The sequence below is a fragment of the Microtus pennsylvanicus genome, chromosome 1 (assembly GCF_037038515.1).
Source record: "Microtus pennsylvanicus isolate mMicPen1 chromosome 1, mMicPen1.hap1, whole genome shotgun sequence".
NCBI lineage: Eukaryota > Metazoa > Chordata > Mammalia > Rodentia > Cricetidae > Microtus > Microtus pennsylvanicus.
In genome coordinates, this window is record NC_134579.1 from 97,461,214 (window position 1) to 97,486,080 (window position 24,867).

Below are 24,867 nucleotides of genomic sequence, written 5' to 3' on the forward strand. Positions count from 1 at the left end.
GGGGGGGGGGGGGGCGGGGTTTGCCACCTGCAAGTTAACTCTCCATGCATCGGGTCCTGCAGAAGCCTAGGCAAGGTGGCAATGCCAGCTCTGAGACCAGAGGGGAGGCTGTGCCCTACCTTTCCTGGGCTGTGGAAATGAAGTAAGGCCCTGAGGGTATACTTTGCCTTCTGTAAACTCTTGTCTGAATTCCCAGATCACCCCCCTCCCCCTCTTTTCCCTTCCTCATTCCCTATAGCATTTGGTGGCATTGTTTCCAGATTCTTTGTGGATCTTTTTGGCTCTAGATTTGTTGTTGTTTTTGTTACTTTTTGCTTTTTTGTTTGCTTTGATTTTGTTTGTTTGATTGGTTTTTTTGAGATAAGACCTCCCTCTATAACTGAAACTGGTCTGGAGCCCATCATCCACCTGCCTCAGCCTAAGGTGACAGGTGTATGACACCCTCTTTGAGGGTTTTTAAGGGCAAGATGTACCTGCCTCTTCCTCTCCAAGCACCCTAGCTCCCTTTGGGGTTTGGGGAACCCACCAGGCCAGGTGGGAGGAGCATACATCCCATCTGGTAGAGTCCTGTCTTTGGGAGGCCCTGACTTCCCCAACCCCCCATCTTTGTAGCTAGCCAGTCCCTCTCCATGCCTTGCTCACTTCATCGTGGCGTTACAACCATCACCTGTGAGGCGTTCTCTTTCAGACAGAAATCTCTGTGCCTCAGTTATTACCGGATAATGAGACATTGATTTCAATAAGAATCGCTTCCATGATTCATCACAATCCATTCTTCGGGTACACACCCGTTTTAGCAGTGGGAACGGTTCTGTATGCTCATTGAGACGCTGAGGGAGAAAGCATGCATTGTGTTAATTTATAGTAACCGAGCTGCATAATCGCCCCGGCAATGAACAATCTGCCCATTCTGTGTACTGGTTGGGTGTGGGTCCCCCAAGTTCTGTGCATAGTGCACACTCTGTGCAGGGTGCGTCGCCCGCGTGGTCTGAAAGGGAATCTTGTCCCGGCTTCTTCTCGGTGCAGCTTGGTAGTGATGCCTGGCCAGGGGGCTCAGCTAGGCCACTGGCCAAAAGACTTGGGTACTTGCCTTGGTGGCAAAGTTCCAGAGGAGAAGGGGACAGTCAGTGTGCACTCACAGGGGTGGGACAAGGGGGGGTCAGAGGGATACTCAAGCAGAGGGACTCCTGTGTTGCCAGAGAGGACAGGCAGTTTTGTAAACAGGAAAGGCAAGAGACAGGATGTTCGTCTGGGTCTATGTATAATGGTAGAACAACTCATTGGGGTTCAGTCAGAAAAACTGGGGCTCAGAGAGACTGAGAGGTGATCCCCGGATGGGCAAGCTTCCCAGGAGGTAGCTGGCACACATTGTGTTCTGCCCTCTGGTCCTGACCTGCTCTTTGATGTTGTGTGCTGCCCAGGTGTGGCTCTGAGTAGGATGGGGTGAGGTGGGATGAGAGCTCCTTGGAGCATGGTTAGCCCGTGGTTATGTCCAGAGCAGGATTGTGCAAGAAGTGGTCCAAGAGCTTTGCAAGGCTCCGATCAATTCTCACTAGGATGGACTGTGGATTCCCCGTAGAGGAAGCAGTCATTGTGACACACATGTCTCACGGCCTTTCTCTTCTTTTCTCTGAAGGTGTATGTGAACGGCGAATGGGTTACCAACATCAGTGAGGGGGGAAGCTTCGGAGAGCTGGCTCTCATTTATGGCACCCCCAGAGCAGCCACCGTGAAGGCCAAAACGGACCTCAAGCTCTGGGGCATCGATCGTGACAGCTACAGGCGCATCCTCATGGTGAGTGGAAGCCTGACCAGGGGCTCGAGGGGAGGAGGCATGGCAGTAGAGTCTACACCACCAGAAACCCGGGTCTCAGGTCAAGATGTGTCTCCCTCGTAGACACAGCCCTTGCCATGAGTGCAAAGTATCAGAAAAGGTTTGGGGAGCTTTTTAACAGGAAGTTAGCTGGGAATGTTTCTATTGTGTTCCCCTTTTAAAACAGGAAGATAGCTGGGAATCTCTATTGCAATCCCCCATTCTCTCTTTCCAGAGACTTAAGAATGTGGTTGTAGTGGCTGGATCTCCAGTCCTACCATTTAGGACCATGAGGTCACATGGAGGATAAAACTCAGAATCCTTCCAAGATGACATTAGGATAAAGGTTAAAGGGCACCATGGGGACACAGTGTACACAGGTCTTGGGGGTGGCTGCTGCTTGGTACCGTGGCCTGAATGGGGAACACAATGAGAAGAAAAGGAAAGTTTCATCCTAAGGAGTCAGGAGTGCTCCATCCTGAGGCCCCACAGCCCCCTCTGCAGCCCACCCTCCTGACCTCTGACACGGAGCTGCTAGGCTCACAAAGGGACCTTGGTCCGACTGGGACTCCAGATTGGGCATCCCAGTGAGAACTGAAGAGTGGCCATAGGCTGAGACGTTCCAGAGTGTTCCCCAGAATAGCTCAGGATGGAGCCCATGTGCCCAGTCATTGAGGTACAGAGGGCACATTCTGTTGTCTTAAGGTGATGCCAGCTCTTCTGTAGGACACACTCGTGGACCAGCACAGTCTTGGAAGGCAGCTGTCCCCAGGGCCAGCATGCTTGGCACGTCAGGGCTCCTGTACTGCTGTGGGCACAAAGACACAGAAGAGATGGTACAGCACCATCGTCCTTTGTCTCTAACATGTTCCCGATCTGCAGGGACCTGCCTGTCCCAGTGGGAGGGTGTGATGGGGGATCCTCCCACCCTGCCAAAGGACACAGTCCCGGTCCCCTCTGAGCACACCTGGCTTTGGAGTTGCACAAGCATTGTTTCCCTACCGTCTCCTCTACGCTGTGTCATTGCTGGCTGTGGGACTTTTGTGGTCAGGACTTTATATTCAGGAATGCTCTCAAATCGCAGAAGAAACTGGCATTTTCTTTGGGTTAATTTCGGATCCCCGGACACTAAGAATAGCCCCTTTGGGCTCCAGAATTGGCAGAGCTCTTGTGGAGAATTTGAATCCTGTCCGCACCCATCCCTGTCTAGGCAGATTTGGATACGTCCAAATCACCCCCACTGAGGGCTCCCGCCTTAGCATGGACTCACAGTGGGAGATGCAGAAAATGAAGAGTCACCAGTGTCCCAAGGGAGTTAGCTACAGGCCACAAGGTCAGCTCAGACTCCATATTCAAGTTGGAAGTCGGTGACTTCTAATTTGGAAGTTTCCTAAGTGTCTCTCCTTGCTACTTTGTCTAAGGGACACAGTGCCCAGTGCTGGGCAGAGTTGGGGGCATTGTCACCTGTAGGACTCAGGTGAGGGCTCAGCAGAGACCAACAGTCCACGAGTTTCTTTCCTTTTACTTAAGCCTTGGGCCCTCTGTTCGTCTGCCCCTTTTTGGGGACCTGTGTCTGCAGCTAGTGAGTTAGGAATTTTTAGTAGAGGGTCTGGATATGATTCAATTGGTACAAAGCCCTGGGGTCCATACCCAGCACTGCCTAAACCAGGCACAGTGGTCCATACCAATAATTCTAATACTCAGGAGGTGAACATCTAAGTCCAATGTCATCCTCAGTTACACAGCAACTTTGAGGCCAGCCTGGATTACATGACACCGTGTCTCCAAAGGCGGGGTGAGGGTCTCATATACAAAATGGAATTGTGCAGGAGAAGTCATACTGGGGTCTTCCAAGACCTCTGTATGATGTGTTCTGAGTCCGTGGGAACTTGTGTCCTAAGCAGATATGGGTCCCCATTCCTAATGCCACTGACTCTGAAGGACCCACATCTTTACTGACTCTCTAAGCCAAGAACCAGGCTTCCTCCACTTCATAGCATAGGTGGTATGACCCCTGCCATCTCAATGCACCGCCTATCTCTTTTTTAAATTTTCTGAGATGAGCTTAGAGTCACCCAGTAACTCACAGGGGTTCACACGGCCTGGGAGTAGATGACCCCTCCACCCTTGCCCAGAGTGAGAACCTCAAGGCAGGGAGAAACTACATGCACAAAAGTGGCTGAGAATTTTTTTCTGAACCGTTGCTTATGCTGCAGTGAAGGGGTGGGGGTGGGATATCTGCTCTGAGGCTTCAGGTGACAGAGAACCTTCTGTCAGGGCCAGCTTCTTGTCCTGGGTAACAAAGGTGGCCCGGCTAGGACAGTCTGTGCTGGGAGCTAGAATCACATCCCTGGTTCCAGTTCTTCTGAACCATGGGGTAGGCAGAGTTCACCATGGACAGGGTATGGGTCTCAGCATTGTGTGTGTGTGTGGGGGGGGGATAGGGTCTTTGGTCCCTGGTTTCTTTTTTTTTTTAATTATTTTATTTTATGTGCATTGTTTTGCCTGTATGTATGTGTGAGAAGGCCAGATCCTCCAGGACTGGAGTTACATACTGTGAGTTGTCATGTGGGTGCTGGGAATTGAACCCGGGTCCTCTGGAAGAGCTGCCAGTACTATTAACCGTTGAGCCAAGACTCCAGCCCTGGTCCCTGGTCTCATTGTCTTACCTGGAACACCCTGAGCAAGGCGGGCCCTCTGCATATTCGGCAACCACCAGCTTCTCCTGTCCACACAACGATCCTCTAACCCAGCCTCATGCCAATTCGTTTGAGAGTCAGGCGTCTCTGCAGGTGTGTGTGGGGTGGGGGGGAGCAAGGAAAGACCCTAGGGACCGTGGGAGGCGAGTCTGTGCTCTGCCCTTCGGTGTCCCCAGGCCCATGGTCTTGGTCAGGATCTTGGCTGAGGTTTCCTTTCCTGTGACAAAATAGTTAAGTGAAAGGTTTAGGGGACAAAGGGCTTATTCTGGCTCTGGCTCTGAGGTCCCATCCATCATGGCGGGGAGTCACAGCAGCAGGAGCCAGAGGCAGCTGGTCACCTCCCTGCCACAGCCAAGGAGTGCTCTCTAAGAACCGGAGCCAGTACAAGTCGCTCTCCTTTGCCTTAGTTCAGGACTAATCAAATGGTGTCGCCCACATTCCAGGTGGGCGTTCCCAGCTCCGTTAACACAATCAAAATAATCCCTCCCAGAAGTGCTCACAGATTAACCCACACCAACATCATCCCTCACTGAGACTCCCTGGTGACTCTAGATTCTGTCACGTTGACATCCATGCTGCAGGTGCCAGGGGGACAGGCAGATGGAGGCCCTGTACCAAGCTGGCTACTTGGGGAGAAAGCTGAGCTAGCCTCTGCAGACAGGTTCCTAGGCTGAGCCCCATTGGAGCCATTTTGGGTTTGCTGTCTTGCATGCTGTAAAGCCTACTAAACTGGGAATCCCCGGTGTCACCAAGAGGCTTAGCAGGTGAAGGCTCAGCATAGGAACAAAGCAGTCTGGCTTCACCTGCTGGCTGACCACTTCCCCTAGGCTCCAGGACATTTTCAGCATTATCCTGCCCACTGAACCAACATTAGCATCTGAGGTTCCTGGGTCACGACCTGCCTGCATTCCGCTGGGAGAGCTTAATTGCTAGGTGGTCAGTGGGGACTACACGGTTTCAAAAGAGATGCCTTTTTTAAGGGCTGGATAGCAGTAAAATGGTTTGGGCCAGGTCATTGAGCAGGCTGTTGCCACCGCAGCCACCCCGACTCGCACCCATCAGCAGACACAATAGTTCTGCGTCACGAGAGCCTGGACACTGGCTTTCCAATTGTGCCATCGTGTTGTCATGGGAACAGACTTGTTCCAGCCTCCGCTGGCAGAACCATCGTCTAACCGTCAAGGTCTAGACAGCTGAGGACAACTTAATGCGGGACATTGAGTCCCTAGCCCTGTTGGCAACTGAGTTATTTTTCTCATTACTCTGACAAAATACTTAACCAAAGCAACTTAAGGGAGGGGAGGTTTATTGTGGCTCATGGCTTTAAGTACAGTCCTTCATGGGCCACAGTCAGGAAGGAGAGAGAGAGAGAGAGAGAGAGAGAGAGAGAGAGAGAGAGAGAGAGAGAGAGAGAGAGAGAGAGATTCTTTTTTCTTTTGTACTCAATCCAGGACCCCAGCTCATAGAATAGTGGTGGTTTCTCCCATGTTTAGGATGGATCCTCCTATGAATAACCCAACTGGAAGTTCCCTCACAGACATGCCCAGAGGTCTGTCTACTAGGAGAGTCTAGATCTTGTCAAACTAAGCATCAGGATTAACCATCATGGGTCTTTCCCTAGGAAGTCAACATCTTAGGGACATACATGCTGTGGGCGGAGACTGCCCAGACCCGAGATAATCACACAGAAACCATATTAATTAAAACAATGCTTGGCCTATTAGCTTAGGATTCTTATTAATTAACTCTTAAAGCTTAAACGAACCCATTTCTATTATTCTGTGTATTGCCACAAGGCTGTGGCTTTCCAGGTAAAGTTCTGGTATCTGTCTCCTTTGGCAGCTACGTGGCTTCTCTCTGACTCCACCTACTTTCTTCCTGTATCTCTGTTCAGATTTCCCCGCCTGGCTTTATTTTGCCCTGCCATAGGCCCAAAGCAGATTCTTTATTAACCAATGGTAATAAAACGTATTCACAGCATACAGAGGGGAATCCCACATCAACATGTGACTCTGGGTTTCTAGGATTGAAACTTAGCCAGCTTATCAGTGCTGGTTTGAACCAGATTTGAGGGAAAAGTTGAGGCTCAAAATTGGGGGTAGAGCTCGGGTTCTGTCACTGTATTTTGTGCCAGTCTCCATGGAGACCCTTTGGGGCAGGTTTTAATATTCCCATTGAGCAGATGAGGAAACAGAACTCAAGCAGTCAGTGAGAATGGAGGCCCGAGCCCAGGCTTTCTGACAGCGAGCGCAAGCAAGCTCATCATCCTCCAACCTCCCCCAGGCTCGTCACTGGATATGCTCATGGGCTGCCCCTCCAAGCTCTGTTAGTATCCCTACACTACCTTACACTCACCCCCTGCTCCTGCCAGCATATGAATCTTGGTCATGACACCCACCGCCTCAGTGTGTTCCCCAGAGTCCCATAGCACTGTTCTCGCTTCACCCTGTGCTTTGCCCAACCCCTTCTCTTTGTCCCCCATGTTCCTCTCCTCCATCACCCCCAACTGTTATTCAAGGCTGGTTTCTCCTTTGACACCCGACTACTGGTCTTTAAGTAGGAACTTCCTGGGCTGTCCACCCTACCTTCTAGGGTCCTCAAGTCAGGGTGGCAGGGTCTGGCTGGTAAGAGCTCTGGTGCCTGCAAATGCCTCTGTGTTTCCCCATAGGCATCACCCTTTCACTGTTGGTACATGATTACTCAGGGATAGATTTCTCTCCTGGCTCATCCTGCTTTAACTGGACTGTGGGTACTTGTATCTTTAAGAGGTACCCAGCCATGAACATCACACTCTGAGTGTCCTAGAGGGCACTGAGCTGCAGAGAGGGCAGTGAGCTGTCTCTGCTACTGACTGATAAGCACCCAGGGACTCCTCTGTGGCAGCTAGCCCCACCCCCGTGCATGTCTGTCTACATGGCATTGAGCCCTCTCCACCCGCATGGAAGCCTGTCTAAAAGCTACCTGTGTGGTTGCACACAGCTGCTGCTGGCTACTCCACCTGCACCAGAGCATGGGAGGCTGATGATACTGTGGCTATGACATCAGACAGATTGGACCACCTTAGCTCTGCTTTCTGCCAGCCCCACGCCTGGGCACAGGGTGTGTGAGTCCCCCAGTCCAGGGTGAGAATGGAGGATGATCACGTGGTACAGCACATAGCAGTGGCTTCATGGACACAGCTGCAGTTGGCAGGCTGTGTGAACTCATGTTTGTAATCCTGGCACTTGCGTGGGGGGGGGTAGTCGGGGGGCTGGAGATAGAATCATAGGGTCTAGGTCAGCCTGGATGACACAGTGAGTTCCAGGCTAGTGTGGGCAACAGAGTGAAACTATCCTTCAGCAAAGAAAAGAACCTTAGCAAAGAAAAGAACCTTGGTGTATTGGCACACAGCTTTCATCCCAGCATCCAGGAAGCAGAGGCACGCAGATCTCTGTGATAGCAGCCAGCTTGATCTACATAGAGAGCTCCAGGACAGCAGTTTCAGCCCCCAACTCAGTGGACAGGAGCCAAGCCGTGACCTTCTTTGGGCTTCTGTTTCCAATCCAGTAGAGATACAACAGCTGTCTCTCGGAGATGTGGGGGTCCATCAGTGGCCAGGGCAAGGTCTTGACTATGCCTCTTGAGTAGCTGGGCTGCAGGGGGCTGGTGCCCCTCGGTACCTATCTGCAGCATGACTCATCCCATTTCTGATGATTAGGGTCTTGTCTCCGGCTGATGCCCTCCTGTGTCAGAACAGGAAATAAAGAGCCTCAGCTTCTGAGCTGAGGTGTTGACAGCTTTGTCTGAGCAGTGGTTTGATGTCACAGAGGGAGAAAGGGGGTCCAGGTTAGAGACAGCAGCCGGGTCATGGACCTGATGAAGAACCTGAGGCCTTGCAGAGGACATGATTATTCCAAGAACATGGGCACTGATGGGCTGCCTCTGCCTGGAAAGACAATGTGCTGACCCTCTCCAAGAGCTCTCTCCAGGTTACCCAGGAAGGTTCACACCATCATCTTCATGGTCACAGTCACTAACACCACCCTCTTTACTGTTACCATTGATCAGCGCCATTGCCAGCATCAGTAGCACCATCCTCCTCCTCCTCCTCATCATCCTCATCACCATCCTCATCATCAGCATCATCATCACTGGCATCACCACCATCACCACCACCATTGGGACTATCAATAGCATCATTGCCACCATCAACATTATCGTCACTGCCAACCATCATCACCAACACCATCATTATTATCAAAACCATCGTCACTATTATCAATACCATCATCACCATCATCATTACTGTCAACAACACTATCAACACCATCACCACCACCATTGTGACTATCATCAATATCATCATTGCCACCATCAGCATCATCACTGCCATCACCACCATCACCATCATTATCATTATTATCATTATCAAAACCATCGTCACTATTATCAATACAATCATCACTATCATCATCCCTGCCAACAACACTATCACCACCATTACCATGCGGAGCAACAACAACTTAAATATTGAATCTCTGTCCTCGTAACAAAGGATTGAAACATCTCATTTCCCTAGGTCTAGTATCATGAAAAGTACACCCAGATTTACCCTGTTCCTTTGCACTGAAGTGTCCATCCCCTCAGAAACTCAGCCTGGCCATGTGAGGCCCTAGGAGGGCATGGGAGGGCATCCATACCCTTATACCTTCACCTCCACTATTGTGTGGGCCTCAGGAAGCAGTAGGCTTCATATTCTTTCTGAAAGCGGGAAGCCCATGTCAGCCCCTAGTCTGTGTTCTGGATGCTGAGATCTCAGGAGATGAGCATCTCGAGGCAAACAAAGGTTGACCTTGTCCACAGCTAGGGAGAACCCCATGCTCTGACCCTGTGGAAACTGTGGTTTGCCCTGGAGCCTCGAAGGCCCTTCCTCCTCACTGCATCACTGCTCATATTTTTGTCATAGCTTTCCAGGGACTAGCATTGATTGCCACATGTCTTCAGTCCAGTCCTTCTCCCGGGAGTCCTCCACCACCCCCTTAGCAGAGCTACACTGACTAACTTTGGCTCATGGCTTTGAGTTCAGGTCCATGGGCTGCCCCATACCCTGTGTGGAGGGGTTTCCTGCTGCAACCCTTATTTCCTGTGCGATGGAGCCACCCGCAGTGAGCCAAGTTGACAGAGACACCAACCTCTTTTACACCGGACTGAACCTGCTGCCGGAGAGCAGAGCCACCGAACAGGGTTTGTCCCTGTTAGACCAGAGAAGGGCAAAATCTGTGACTCTGGCTTTTCTTGACTCCTGAAGCTTCTGCTCTGAGCATGCAATGTGCTGGTCTCTCCATTTCTGCTCCCTGCCCCCCTTAGGGCTGCTGCAGATCGTGCTGATGTGCTTAGAGCTTAGCATCAGGCCCCATGACGAGCATCTATACTATCAACGCCACCCCGTGTAAGGACTGAGATTGCCAGTCTCTTAGGAGAGGCTGGGCCGTGCCCCTCTAAAGACATGCTTTAGGGAGCACTTCAGGCATTTGCAAACCTTTATGCATCAGTCCTCTCTCATGTCGGATCCATCTCTCCTTCCCTGACATCTTTCGGTGTACATCTTTGTGAGCAGACAGAGGGAGGGCTGTAGTACCAGAGACTAGTATTGACCTCAGGAACAAGAGAGCCCCAGCTGCTACGATGGAAAAGCAGGGCAAGCTCCTCTAGGACATCTGTGTCAGCTCGTCAATGGCCAGGCAGGGTGTGTGAGCCTCCCTCACCATTGTTCTATAGATGGCCGAGGGAGCTGGGAGGTCCACTGGGGCTTTGTAAAGGTGCGTCTCAGTGGAGCATCCTTGTGATTCAAGTCAGGGTGCGGAGGCAGGAAGATTACAGGTTAGAGTCTAGCCTGGGAAGAGCAGAGAAGGCACAGCTTTGTCCACCTTTGGAAACTTCAAACCTCATGGGTCCATGCACTGGGGTACCTTGCACAGGGTTGGACTCGCTTGGGGTTTCTTCTGGTGGTGCTGGAAGTGGTTTCAGAAGACAGGAGATGAAGAGCAGGAAATAAGAGATACAGGCTCACACTGACGTGCTCAATGGGGTTCCTCTGAAGAGATCAGTCCCTGAGAGAAATCTGCAAGTGTCAAAAGGCCAACTGAGACTGGAGACCCATCTTCTGTGTTCTGCTTTTTCTTCCACAGGGAAGCACGCTGAGGAAACGCAAGATGTACGAGGAATTCCTCAGCAAAGTCTCCATCCTAGGTCAGTGATCCTGCTGCTCATAGCCTCTCTGCAGCCTCCTGTGAGTGCCTGCAGACAGCCCACAGCTGCTTCTCCCCGTATGGCTGATAGGTCATCTCTGCTTAGCATTATGCAAGTTTGGGACATGCATACTCACATGCAAACACGGACACATGTGCGTGCCTCCCATAGGAGTGGCAGTACATGCTCACATACACACACCACACATTCACCTATACGCATATACTTGCACATATGCATAAGTACACACATAGACATAAATGTGGCATGTATTCATATATATATATATATATATATATATATATATATATGCACATTTGTGGTCCACGTTCATAGTACACACATTCATGCCTATGCACACACACACACACTGCATGTTCATATATGTGCACATTCGCGATGCACCTTTATACAGGTGCATGTACATACCTTGCTACCTGTGAGCATGAATGTCATCCTGCCAATGTCCCCATCTTTTCCAAACTGTGTCTGCTTATCTCTCTTTCTGTCTTTGGTGCCATCATCCCAGCGCCATGATTCTGAACTGAAAGTGAGCTCTTTGTTCTCATCGCTGGAACCTTGCACTAAGTGTCTTCCCCCTCCTTTTGGCTCACCTTGAGCATGGCTTCTTGGTGACATCACTGCCCTTCCAAGGCCACCTTTGTGTTCCATCCCCGTGGCCTGTGGACGGCTGTGGGTTGTACTTGCATCCTGGGTTCATGTGCACAGTTGAGTCGCTCAGAGACCTTAGGAAAAGATGGGGATAAACTGGTTCTGAATACGAAGGAGGGCTCGGCTTGGCGCCTGTCCCTCTCAGTGCCTCTTGGACACAGAGGCTCTTCATACACTTTGTCCTACTGCTGCAAAGGCGCCTCCCTTCCTGCCCTTGATGAATTGCTGTAATCCTCATTTATTCATTGTCGTGAGATACTCGCAACAGCCTGGCTCAGGGAACCAAGCCCAGCGGCAGGGTGTGCAGGCCACGACTTAGGACCTGCTCTTTGCCTCAGCAGAGATTTATCCCCACAGGCAGTCGCTTACCACCCCCATCCTACTCCCGGCCAGCTGGGTCACTGCAGGTCCCTCCCTGCTTCTGCCTCTACCTGTATGTGCGCGGTTTAAATGTTCTCAGATGTGTTGTTTCCTTTAAAATTCTGGGGCCAAATACTGGCTGTCTCCCTTACAGCTATTTCAGTTTTCACCCAAGATTAATGATGTTTGGAGATAACGCTTTGGCAAGTCTTGTTTCCCAACCTTGAATATTGCATATTTTAAATGCTATTGGGGGAAAAGCATATCCTTAAAACATGTATGGGGAGCAGGGAGGCGCTGCTGCTACTGAAGTCCAAGCCTTGTACATATTAGGCAAGCATTTTATTGTTGAACCCTAGTCCCTCACTGGGGGATTCTAGGCAGGTGCTCTACCACTGAGCCACACCCCAGCCCCTCACTGGGGGATTCTAGGCAGGTGAGCCACACCGCTCACCTACAGGTAGCATCCTAACTACAGCCTCTATTGCAGTCTTTCATATCTACATTCCCGTTCTGCATCTGTTTCTATAATTTTGCTGAAAGTGACCTTATTCCACAATGGACAATATGTATTTCTACATTACTGTGAAGAGACACCATGACCATGATGACTCTTATAAAGGAAAGCATTTAATTGGGGCTGGCTTACAGTTTCAGAGGTTTAGTCTATTGTCCTCATAGTAAGTAGCATGGCAGTCTGCTGGCGGAAATGGTGGCAGAGAGTTCAGCATCTGGATCTGAAGAGAGTAGGAAGAGAGAGACACTGGGCCTGGCTAGGGCTTTTGAAGCCTTAAAGCCCACCCCCAGTGACACACTTCCTCTAACAGGGCCACTTTCAAGTAGTGCCACTCCCTAATGACCAGCATTCAAATCTTTGAGCCTATGGGAGCCATTCCAATTCAAACCACAACATAGCCCAAGCTTGCCTCGAACTCACTATATAGTCAAGGTTGATATTGAAATTCTCTGATCCTGTGCCTCTATTTCCCAAGGGCTGAGATGACAGGCCTGAGCTAATATGTCTGGTCAGATAGTTTTTAAAAAAACTCGCAGCAAGTCACCTGTGGCAATATACGTCTGTCGGAAAGTTGAGGCAGGAGGATTATAAAAGTTCTAAAGTCAGTCTAGGCTACATTGTGAGATGTGTCTCAATAAATGAGAGGGGAGGAGAGAAAGTGAGAAGGAGAGAAAGAGGAAAAAGAAAAAAGAGAAGCAGACCCACTACTGTGTCTGGAGTAGACTCCCTGCCTACACTGCACAGCTGGGTTCCCTGTGGCCTGGGGTTCATGGAGACGTGGCTCTTTTGCAGTGTGGGGGCACGAGCAGGGGATTTAGGGAAGAGATATTTCCCTGCTAACCTAGATCTAAAATGAATGCCTTTTTCAATTTTTATTTTTAGCAGCTGGCCTACATATGTAGTGTCTAAGCGTAGGCCAGAAAGGTTTCTTTCACTGCGAGGGGGCGGGGAGGGGGTACAGTTAAAAAGGTGACCATGGTTTTCTCACAGCAAACTCCCATATTATTATGGTTTTTCTTTCTTCCTATCTGGGGGCCGGGGATGGGCAGTTTCAGGGATGGAAGGTGTGAGCAAGACAGCCTCGGCCTGCTGAGTCTCTAATCCTTTAAAGATAAACTCAGCATCAGAGTTAAGTTTTTGTTTTGCCCAATGTAGTGGTAGGTGTGTCCTTTCTGAGGGTCACAACAACAGTGCTGGTCGTGATGCTCGTAAACCCAGCATTCAGGGAACGGAGGCAGGAGGATTGATTGCTGGGGTTCCTAGTTTCGTTTCTGTTGCTGTGATGAAAACCCCCTGACAAGAGGCAACTTGGGGGAGAACGGGGTCTGGGGTAGAGCTTCTCATGGAGAAGTCCCCGTGGCAGGGGCTTGAGGCAGCTGGTCACATGACATCCACAGCAAAGGCGGAGGGAGAATGAATGCTTGCATGCTTAGGGTCCAGCTGGCCCCCTCTACTCTTACACAGTCAAAGACCCCAAACTAGGGAATGGTGCCGCCCATTCAGGCTGGGTCCTCCCACATCCATTAAGGAATTAAGACAATCCCCCAGAGACATGTACACGGTCCAGCCTGATCTAGACCATCCCTCCTTGAGACTTTCTTCTCAGAGTATTCTCATTATTTAAATTGACAATTGAAACTAACCATCACACGGTGAGTTCAAGCCCAACCTGGAATATAGAGACCCCGTCTCAGAAACAATCAAGAATCTGGGGAGATCGCTCCGCAGTTAAAATGCTTGCTGTGTAAGCATGAGGACCCGAGTTTGGAACCCAGCATTCACATCACTGCTGGCTGAATGTGGGAGCCTGCCTATAGTTCAAGTCTCTGGAGGCGGAGATGGGATCCCAGAGCAAGCTGGTGAGCAAGAGACTAATTATATCAGTGAGCTCTAGATTTGATTGAGAGACCCTGCCCCAATAAATAATGTGGAAGAACAACGCAGGACGATTCCTGGCATCAACCTTGGTCCACCTCCACATGCATGTGCAACTTTGTGAACAGGCATCACACACATACACACACATGCACACACACACAGAGACACACACACACACACACAGAGAGAGAGAGAGAGAGAGAGAGAGAGAGAGAGAGAGAGAGAGAGAGAGGGAGGAGAGAGGAGAGAGAGGAGAAAGAATAAAAAGACATACAAAACAATTGATTGCTACATCAACTCAGCTCCCAGTCCTTCCTTGTCCTGCTTTGAGGGTGATGATGCTGAGTGGGGCACCCTACTTGTGTTAGTGAGTCGTCTAAAGTACACGTAGTTGTGGAACCCGGCTGTGAGTCCATTCTTTGCAAAAATTATTAGTTAATTAATTCAGTCCTACTTTTTTGGAAAGTAATTTCTCCTTAAAGTGAATATTGACTCGATTTTCAGTATCTGCTGTTTACCTTATGGAGCCAGTGATGACTATTTTCAAACTGCATTTCCCATGAAAAAATTAAATAGGAGTCAAATGTGTGTTGCATCATTATTATTATTTTGTATTGAGGATGCAATTCAGGATCTGGCACATGCTAGGCAGGTGCTCTACCACTGAGCCACACCCCAGCCCCTCACTGGGGGATTCTAGGCAGGTGCTCTACCAATGAGCCACACCTCAACCCCTTACTGGAGGATTCTAGGCAGGTGCTCTACCATTTAACCCCTCACTGGGGGATTCTGGGCAGGTGTTCTACCACTGAGCCACACCCCAGCCCTTCTCTGGGGGATTCTAGGCAGGTGCTCTACCACTGAGCCACACCCCAGCCCCTCACTGGGGGATTCTAGTCAGGGATTCTACTGCTGAGTTCCATTTTACTTTTTATTTTGAGACAAAGTCTCACTAAGTTGTACAGATTGCCCTAAAACTCACTATCCTAGGTGTGTCTCGAATGTAATACTCCTGCCTCAGCCTCCTGAGTAGTTGGGATGCAGACCTGTGTTCCCACCACTAGCTTACAGAGTCCATCTCGGATAGACCCTCATGGCAAGAGGTGCCAGCCCCTGTGTTGAAGGGTTAGAGCTGGTTTCAGTGTTCTGTGGTTTCTACTGCAGCATTGTCTCCTCTAAAGAGCGTCATCTCAGATCGCCATCAGGAGTCTGAGGATTGGGCTTTCTGAGGCTACATCCAAGGACCCCATGGTAGTGGGGTGTGACCTCTGACCCCTTGTGTCTTCTTGCAGAGTCCCTGGAGAAGTGGGAACGCTTGACTGTGGCTGACGCCCTGGAGCCTGTGCAGTTTGAAGATGGAGAGAAAATCGTTGTTCAGGGGGAGCCCGGGGATGACTTCTACATCATCACAGAGGTGGGTCCTGTGCAGGCCGTCGGTGCCTCGGGTCTCTGGGGTGCCCGAGTGGAGGCTCGTGATGCTTTGGCGTACTCTCTACGCCCTCACCTAGCACTGCCACCTCACAGTTCCTCCCCCAACTCTCCACATGGGAGACCTGGGCGATGGTCCACATCCTGGCCACTGGATGGTCTGCTGTTGAGATAAAAGGAGTATCTCCTTTAAAATGTTGGCGGGTGTGATGGCACTACATAACACACACACACACACACACACACACACACACACACACATGCTTGTGCAATGGGAAGAGATTATTAGATGGGTGGATGGAGTCCACCTCAGAGCCCTGGTTTTCGATGTATACAATGGGGGGAACGATGCTTCATGTACACTGGATCTCTGTGCAGTAGTCAGCTTCCATTGCAATACCTAAGACAGCGTTGTAGGAAGAGAAAAGGTTACTTGGGCTTGTCTCGGGGATTTCTGTCTTTGGTCCCTTGGCTCTGTTGAGTTTGGGCCGTTGAGGCTGAACCAGGGGTAGGAGTTCATGGTGGGGCAGAGCTGCTCACTCTATGGGGGAGAAACAAGAGTGGGCTGGGGCCCCCCAATGCCATCTTCAGGGGCGTTTCCCCAGTGACCTCCCAATAATGTCCCCATTGCCCCCAAGAGTATTGTCGGGTGTTGTAAACTAATCCTTCCTTAAGGTCCCTTGGTTGGGAATTTTGTCCTAGCATGCGATGTTGGAGGCATTGGGAACCTTCTCTGGGTAAGGCTCAGGACACTCTTGACAGGAACCTATAAGCTCAGGGAGCTCGCAGGTGACATGGTGGGGACTTGCCCCTTCCCTGACTGACTGACTGAATGTAGTCCTGCTTGAATGGGTGTTGGCCTCCACCTTAAGTCACCAAAGATGTCAGAAAGTCTGGGGTCCATGTCATGCTGAGAATAATGTTCCTGATGCCCTCCTTGCCTTCAGCGAAGGAGACTCATTCTGAGATGTTTCTTTAAAAAAAAAAAAAAAGAGGAAGATGGCCAGTGAGGTGGCCCAGCAGGTAGACACTTGCTACCAAGCCTGAAAACCTGAGTTCAGTCCCTGGGACCCACATGGTAGAGAACACACCACACACACACATACACATGCATGAGCACATGCACACATGAATGCACACATGCACATCCACACATGCACATCCACTACAAACTTGGGTGCACACGTGCACACGCACGCATACTTGCATACATATATGCACATGCAACATACTCGCATACACACACATGCACACATACACACACACACACATACATAAATAATGTAAAAAGAAGTGATCACTAGAGCCATGAGCAAAACAGAAGACTGTTCTAGTCAGGACTAGAAGGAGGCCACTTCCTTCATCCCAACATCTCAATTCCCAAGACTCAGGCCTATATACAGGCCAAAGCCATAACCTTTGCACTACTACCTCTGTGTGTGTGTGTGGTAGTGGTGGTGGTGGTAAAGTTGGCTTCACACAGACCCAAGGCCCAAGACGCCACCCCTGACCATTTTCAAAAGAAAGACATCTATCTGACAATCATCCAGCAGAACACAGTTCAGGCTCTAAGGTCCAGAGTGACGGCTGATACCCCAGTGGATGCAGAACTCCCAGCAAGCCTGGCATGAGGGCATCTGCCCCTAGCCTTGCCCCCAGTGTTGCCTCCTGTCCCCTCCCCACAGTTCTGACTCCTTCTGTGTTTGGTTATGACTGTGGTCTTGTGGTGGTGCTGTACTGAGTGCCTGTCGGAGCCCAAAGTGGTGTGCTGTAATCACACACACCTGTAATCCCACTACTCTGGAGACTGAGGAAGGAGGATTGGGGGTGACAACAGTGGCAGGAGGGAAGTCAGGCAGTCCCGATGACCCTCTTGTCTCTATGCCCCCAATTCTGGGCTTACAAGGATATGCTACTTCCCCCAACTTTTTATGTGGTGCTGGCATCAAACTCGGGTCCTCATGTTTGTCCAGTAAACACTTGGCTGACTGAGCTGTTCCCCCCCCCCAAACTTCTCTCTGGCTTTCTGAGATAGAGTCTCACTCTATAAACCAGTTTGCCCATACCCTGCTGTGCTTTCTGTATTTCGTGTGTCCCTCCTCTCTCTTCCTGTCTCTCTAGTGAAGGTGTGAGATTTGACCTCAGGGTGCCCCTGCTTTTCCAGGAGGCTCTGCTGTTTGAGGACAGTGTGCAGGCTGCCAGTTACCTTGGGGGAATCTCAGACAGGGGTGCTGGGCTGAAACCTGCTTCTCTGTAAGTCCCCAATGTCCTCATTGCAGAAAGGATTCCAAGAAGGCTACTGCTTCCCAGGGTGGCCTCACATCAATCAGCTTCCCCCTCCATTGAGTGGAGACGAGAGAGAGGCTGGGCCTTGTTCACATGAACAGCATATTGTCTAGGCCTCCGAGACGTAACCCAACCCCAGGGAAAGGTATAGTTTTCGCAGCCTTATAAAATGTGTTTGAAGTGGTCTCCTTGGCAACGTGGCTTTCCCCCCACTACTTCCTCTGTGATCGGCTGAATCTGGCAAGTCAACCCACAGACCCCAGGTCCGCGGGGATCAGAGACGCTTAGGACCAGAATGTGCCGCAGGGGACAGTACAGCTTATTCACATGGCTTGGGGGCGGCTGCGGCCACATCTAAGCCAGATGTGCATCCAGGCTCAAACCCTCTGGGATGTGGGCAGGCGCGCCCAGCTGCCATGTCTGAGCTCCTCTCCTTGAGGCGTGAAATCTCCTGTTTCCTTCACTCCTGGGCTGCCCCCGCCCCTGCCCCCTCTGTCTCACAGCCTCGTTCTGTGGTTGTCACATTTTCCTGGTGTGGATTTCCTGAAGTTGTTGTGTAAATTGTGTCCTTGTCAGCTCGAGGAGGACACCGTAGTCCTGGGAAACCTGGACGCGAAGCCCACATCTCTATCTATAGCCTTGTCCTCCATCCCCAGTTTGCTGGGGGAGGGGGTTGGTCTCTACCTATCCCTAAGCCTCAGATCTCTGAGAGCTACAGAATGTCACTTTGGCAGATTAGGAAGTTGGATGGCCAGCTTTTGTGCTCCGTGGGGGTCTCTGAGGCCGCATAACTTGTTTCTCATTGCTATATTCACACCAGCTGTCCCCGAGCTGGATGGGGAAGTTTGCCAGTCTCTCAGACACCTGATCCTCAGAGCTTCTAGAAAACACTCAGCAGACAGGGCAGGAGCTGGGCGTGCCTCCCGTAGGCACGCCCACTGGTGGGAGCCAGGCCCTAGAACACAAAGGTGGAAGGCTCTGGCCAGCCGTGGTGAAGGGCCCCACGGCTTGCTGAGCTCCCCCCGCCCCCCGTGCTGTATCACCCTCCTGCTTTGCTTCTCCTTGTGCAACCTAGGGTGGGGTACCTGGGGCCAGGAGCCCTTGAGATGGGACAGAGCCTTTCCTGGGTCTGCCCCTATGTTTGGCAAGACACAGACTCTGGCTGGCCTCCCAGTGGGGGGTACTGTGAGCCTGGACCGGACCTGCCAGAACCTGGAGGCAAGGATGACCTCATCTGGATCCAAGGTCTTCCACAGCTATCCCCAGGAAAACCCGAGAGGAGTCGGGCAGGAGCTGGGTGGGAGAAGTGAGTTCCCAGCAGCTCAGATTCCAGACTCGCATTCCTCAATTTAAGCTGCCACCTCCCATTCCTGCGCCTTGAGCGTCCAGGGAAGCAGCTGGACCGGGAAGGATGGCTTCCCATAAAATCCCAAGACTGAAATTGGGCAGCATGGAAGTCGTTGCCATGGGAACATTGGATTGGATTTATCTCCTTGCTTAGCAAATTAATTTTATGAATGTCCACAGTGTTGAAGGGACTATAAAACAACACGTCTCTCAGCTGCCCCCAGGCCTGGGAACACAGCCTCTGACATCAGAGTGCTTGCCTCCATGTTGGGGCCGAGAGGGCACCTTTGCAGACCTGCAGGAAGAAGGCCAGACACGCACTGTACCCTGGCGCCCCTGAGGGACATGTTTGCTCTGCTCAGGGTCGTTGAGTCTGAACCTGTGCCGGCCACTGCTACACACCAGGCACTGTGTCTCCATGCAGTGTATTTATGCCTCAAACTCACTGTCCTTACTCTTTGTCTCTGCTGTTCTCACGGCTCCTTGAACTGTTTTTCATGTCATTCCGTTGGTTCCTATGCTCCTCTCTTTGGGAGTAGTGCCTGGAGAAGGTTTGGGGCCTGCAGGAGATGTGCGGAGCCCGTGCCTCAGATATTTCTCTCGAGCCAGCTTCCTTGGCTGTCGGCAAGGCAAGCACCAAGGCCAACCTTGTGAGGGGTTTTAAGCGAGGCAGACACTGTAGAAGGACACGTGGGAAGGACGTTTGGAAAGGACACTGTATTTCTTCAGTTCAGGACATCTCAGAGATACAGACAGTAACTGGATTTGGGGAGTAGAGTCTTAGGTCTGGGGTCTGGGGTGGGAGTGGCTAGGCAGAAGGACTGCAGAGGATTCTGGGACTTGGGCAGTTGTTGGAGCCCTGCTAGCTAGGGCCTTTCAGGTTGTTTTATTCTGGGTTTAGGTGGTCATTCGAATTCTTGTCAAGAAATCACATTGGATTCTTGTCAAGAAATCATATTGGATTGCCTGTGTAGAATAAATTGAACAAGGGATTGGGGTAGAAGCAAGGTAGGGAGAAAGGCGAGAAGTTCTTTCCAGGTGACAGTCTATTGTCCTGAGGGGGGGGGGAACCCACCAGAAGATGAGGAAGAGGAGGGCAGGCAGGGGATTGGGCATCTGCTGAGACTGGACCCCGTGGTAGAGAGGTTGCACAGAGGGCCCTTGGCAAGGACTCTCAAAGATCGTTCGCTGGCTCTGGTGTTTGATGTACCTGTTGCTGGGCGCGTCTGGCATGGGAACACACGAGGTTAGAAGTGTCTGTTGTAAGATTGCATTGTTGGGTGCATGTACCATGCACATTATGTTGCATGTTGCCTGGATGATCTACACTCTTCTCACAAGTCAACAGGGGGCATCCAGTGACTTGGGATCCCAGGCCACAGTCACAGCTCCGGGGGGTGCTCCCAACCAGCCATTTGAAACCTAAAAGCCTTATATTTGCCCCTGTCTTGGGAGACACGCTGAGCGTGGCTGTCAGCTAATTGCCCTGTCCTAACCCGGTCTGGGCTTGGGGAACATCCATCCATAGAGGAGATGCAGCTCTGTTCTTCTGCCTTAAGGCCATGTGAGCAGGATCTCCTCAACCCCCAACCCAGGAGAACTGCTATGTCATGGGGATTTGGGAGGCACAGTTGGCAATACTGTGAATTTGCCTCTGGGCTGAACTGGAAGGAACTCCCAAGAGCCAAACAGGGCTCATAACTTGCCTGTGCCTGTTAATTCCAAGGTGTGGGGGCTTTCTCGAGTGGGGGCGTTGCTCTTACCCTGTGTGTCTGGCACAGGGTGATCTCATTCACCAGTGGTTTCCAACTTGTTGGGTGGAGCCACTGGGATGAGCTGTCAGGATTCCCCAGGAAGTCTGGCTTCACCATGCCTGGACCACTTGGTAATCATGAATGCCCAGTGCTCAGACCCCACCCAGTGGACCAGGGAAGCTCCTAAGAGCATAGCCCACCAAGGAGGACCAGGGATGCTCATCCATGTCTTTCTCATGGGAAGTAAACATGGTCACTTTGAGTCAGCGGGGCTCCGTCTTCCCTTTCGCTCGATGTGGGAAAAAAAATCCTCCTAGGGCTTATTTGCCATGACTCCATCCTGGGTCCATCACAGCTCCATTTCCTGGTGGCTGGGATGTTGGGTGCTCCAGCTCACAGGGAAGGGAGCAGGGGAACCTCCTCTCTGACCGAGATGGCCACGCCATACTGGCTCACAATGGACAATCTGACCCTCCAGACGCACACACCCTATCGTTTGGTTCCAGAGAATTCCGATGAGACTCTGAGCCTCTGCAGCAGGCTGCTGGCCAAGACTGCGACCCTGTCTCAAAGGAGAAGCTAATGTGAGGGCGGGGAATGTGCTCAAGTGGTAAAATGCTTGCCTAACACACACAAAGCTCTGCGTTCTGTCCTTATCACTGCATAAACTGGGTGTGAGGACACACGCCTGTAATCCCAGCACTTCGGAGGTGCCGTCGGCAGGATTAAAAGTTCAAGGTTGTTCTTGGCTAGGCGTCCAGTTTGAGGCTAGTCTGCGCTACAGGAGACCTCGTCTCAATGAAGGAGAAGGAGGAAAAAAAGTAGAACATTCCTTCCCAAACCAGTATCAGAGGCATATTGTTCCCATTCTTCCAGCTTCTCCAGAGACCCAGCAGCCCCCACATCCCAGGCTTCCCCTGCAGACACTGGAATCCAATTTCCCATCATCTTTGCCCTGCCAGTCACACGTGTCCCCAGTGAGATACATGTGGAATGTATCTGCTGGCTTCCATGGTCAGGGATTACCCAGCTGAGTCTCCTGGCTCCACGGAGGCGCCTTAAACACTGTGCAGAAGCAATTCCTATGAGGACAGATGTTTTGCTGGGAAACCCAAACAGATGCACCAGCCAGTCTGGATAAGCCTTGAACCATTGCAGCCCATAGCTGCCCTCACAACCCTTCAGCCCCTCTGCTGCCCTCCATATGGGCCTTGGACCACCAGGAAGCAGGACTGGGCTGGGCTCATATCTAGCGCAGTGGAGAAGGGACCAGTGGGTCTGGCCAAGGAGACTCTCGTGCGCTGGCCACTGCTTATCCATAGCTCTAATGCTATCTGGGACTCAGCTCAAGGGCTGCTGATGAAAGATGGCTGTCGAGAGCACAGTGTGATCTCCGAACCCCCAGGAAATCGGCTGGGTCCAGTCAGGGCAGAGACAGCAGAAGTTGAGGGCTTGTCCAGCGCGATGGGTTTGGGCCCTGCCAGGTAAGGGGATGTGAAGGTGAGGGTAGGAACCCGAGGGCCTGTGCAAAACCATGGATGGGGTGAACTGATGTTGGGCACATAAACTTGGCATTCCAGTGGTTAAAATATAAATCACAAGGAGTTTACATTTGAACCGTATCTACAAGGACAGTTTGGTGGTATGGACTCCCGCAGGGTGTGGTGGTTGCACATCCGTCAGAATGTCCCAGCTAGGTTGAGGCAAGTGGATTTCTTAAGCCCAGGATTTGAAGACAAGCAAGCCTGAACCGGGTGGTGATGCACACCTTTGATTCCAACACTCAGGAGGCAGAGGCAGGCTGATTTCTGCGAGTTCAAAGTCAGCTTAGTCTACAGCGTGAGTTCCAGGACAGCCAGGGCTACATAAAGAGACCCTGTCTCAATAAACTAACTAACTAACTAACTAACTAACTAAATAAATAAATAAATAAATAATTACAAGTAAGTGACAAGCTTGAGTAATATAGCAAGACCCCATTTCAAACAAGCAAGCAAACATACCCAGCACTCACACAGACAATACACATGTTCACACACACACACATGGTATGTCCACCCACCATGTGGCCAATATAGACTCACACACATGCAGAATGCATGTGCCCTTTTCTCACACAGCACGCTATCACATGCACATACCTGTCTCTACACTCCTGTGCACAATGCACTCATACATGCAGATGTGTTCTCTCAGCACACAATCACACGCATGCAGCACACACACTCATGGATGGACCCTCATTCGCAAATAGCACACAATCACGTGCATGCTTCACACACAACCGTACACAATCATATGGCCACAGTACCTGTCCTCATGCACAGAACAGCGTGCACTCTCTCATGCACACACATAGTACCCACCATACAGCATTCATACTTGTGGGTACATGACACAAATACCCACACAGCATCTCACAACAGCTCACACACTCATGCACATAGCACGAGTAGCCATGTTTGCAGGACACAATACACACAGTATGTTCGTGTGAGCACCTAAACAGCACCCACACTCTTACATACACATCACATACACCATGGGTGCACACGCAGCGCACCGGGCTGCAGGCTAGAGCAGCTGGTGGAACTCTTCTGGGGTCGGAAGACCTGAGGTCTGGGCATGGTGTTGGCTATGGGTCTCTGAGAGAACAACCTGATCTCCATTTGAGTTTCTCCCCTGTCTGGTAGGAGGCTTGACAGGTGGAGAGGCCATAACTGGAAAAGAAAACTAGAGCATGGCAGAGGCAGGAAGCTGTGCCTATCAGGCACCTGATGCACTCTGGACTTGTAGATGTGAGACATTAGTCCTAGGCTGTGTGTCAAAGGGCTAACTGCCCGTGCGGGCCCCGCCCAGCTGCACCTGCAGAGCAAGCTTGTATTCTTGGGGCCTGTGTTCTACTGGGCTGAAAGTAGGAGTCTGGCAAGGCATATCCCATTCGGGGCATGGGACTCACTTAGACAACATGACTACAGGGCTCTAGACAGCTGGCTAAGAGGACGCTCCTGGCACACCCAGCCCAGCAGTGGATGAAGGGACAAAGTCAGTTGTGGCAGCCCTCCTTGGGAAGACCCTCCAGGGTTACAGTGAGTAGATGGTAGGTGACCTGTGGGCAATGGAGACCCTTGTAGAGTAGGTTCTGGAAGAAAGTCAGATGGAGGGTGGTGGGGTGTGGACTATGGTGGGTGGAGGCAGCGGGACAATCACTGGGCTCAGTTACTTCGGGATGGCGGGTGTTGTGTGAGTCAGCCAGGATGGGGGGCAAATGATGGGGGAGATGAGCAAGGGGGTTTCCATCCTAGGGAAGTCAGAAAGAGGGGTCCATCTATAGAGGAGGTCAGCAGGGGTGTCCATCTATGGAGACAGAGAGCAGGGGATCCCATTGTTAGAAAGGATAATGGGCCATCAAGAGCAGGGAGATCAGAGAAGATGAGGGCCACTGATGATGATGTCAGCCAGGAGGAGGGAGCTTTGGTGAAGGTCAGTAGGGATGGGAGTCGCTGATGTGGGGTCAGCCAGGCTGGGGACCATTGTTCAGGAGGAGTTCTGCAGAGAAAGGCATGGACGGTCTGAAGATGAGCTAGAATATGCATTCAAAAGCAGACACTAGGCCTCACTCAAGGAGGCAAGGCCATGGACTCTCCAGGTAGAGCTTGGCGGCTCATGCCCACCCCAGCAGCCCAGCAATAATCTAGTACATTCATTCTACCTCTGCTTGACTGAGGTTTCCCGAGGCCATGTGTAAGGCTGGCATACAGCCTGCTTCTCTAGCGGATGGTGGAGTGGGGTGGGGTGGGAAGGGGAACTGAACCACAGAAGAGCACAAGGAGCAGGACCCTACATAACCAGGGGTGCCCACACTTGGCCCCCACCATTGTCTCG

At 51.3% G+C, this 24,867-nt stretch overlaps 1 protein-coding gene across 5 annotated transcripts in view; it reads left to right on the top strand.

The window, feature by feature from the left end:
- Nucleotides 1-24,867, top strand: part of Prkar1b (protein kinase cAMP-dependent type I regulatory subunit beta) — a 138,066-nt gene that overhangs the window by 103,822 nt on the left and 9,377 nt on the right. For all 5 annotated transcript variants that reach the window (XM_075974945.1, XM_075974923.1, XM_075974937.1 and 2 more), the window contains exons 7-9: nucleotides 1,637-1,795; nucleotides 10,680-10,740; nucleotides 15,460-15,581. In XM_075974945.1, coding sequence (XP_075831060.1) covers nucleotides 1,637-1,795; nucleotides 10,680-10,740; nucleotides 15,460-15,581 — 342 coding nt within the window. The remainder of the gene's footprint in view (nucleotides 1-1,636; nucleotides 1,796-10,679; nucleotides 10,741-15,459; nucleotides 15,582-24,867) is intronic.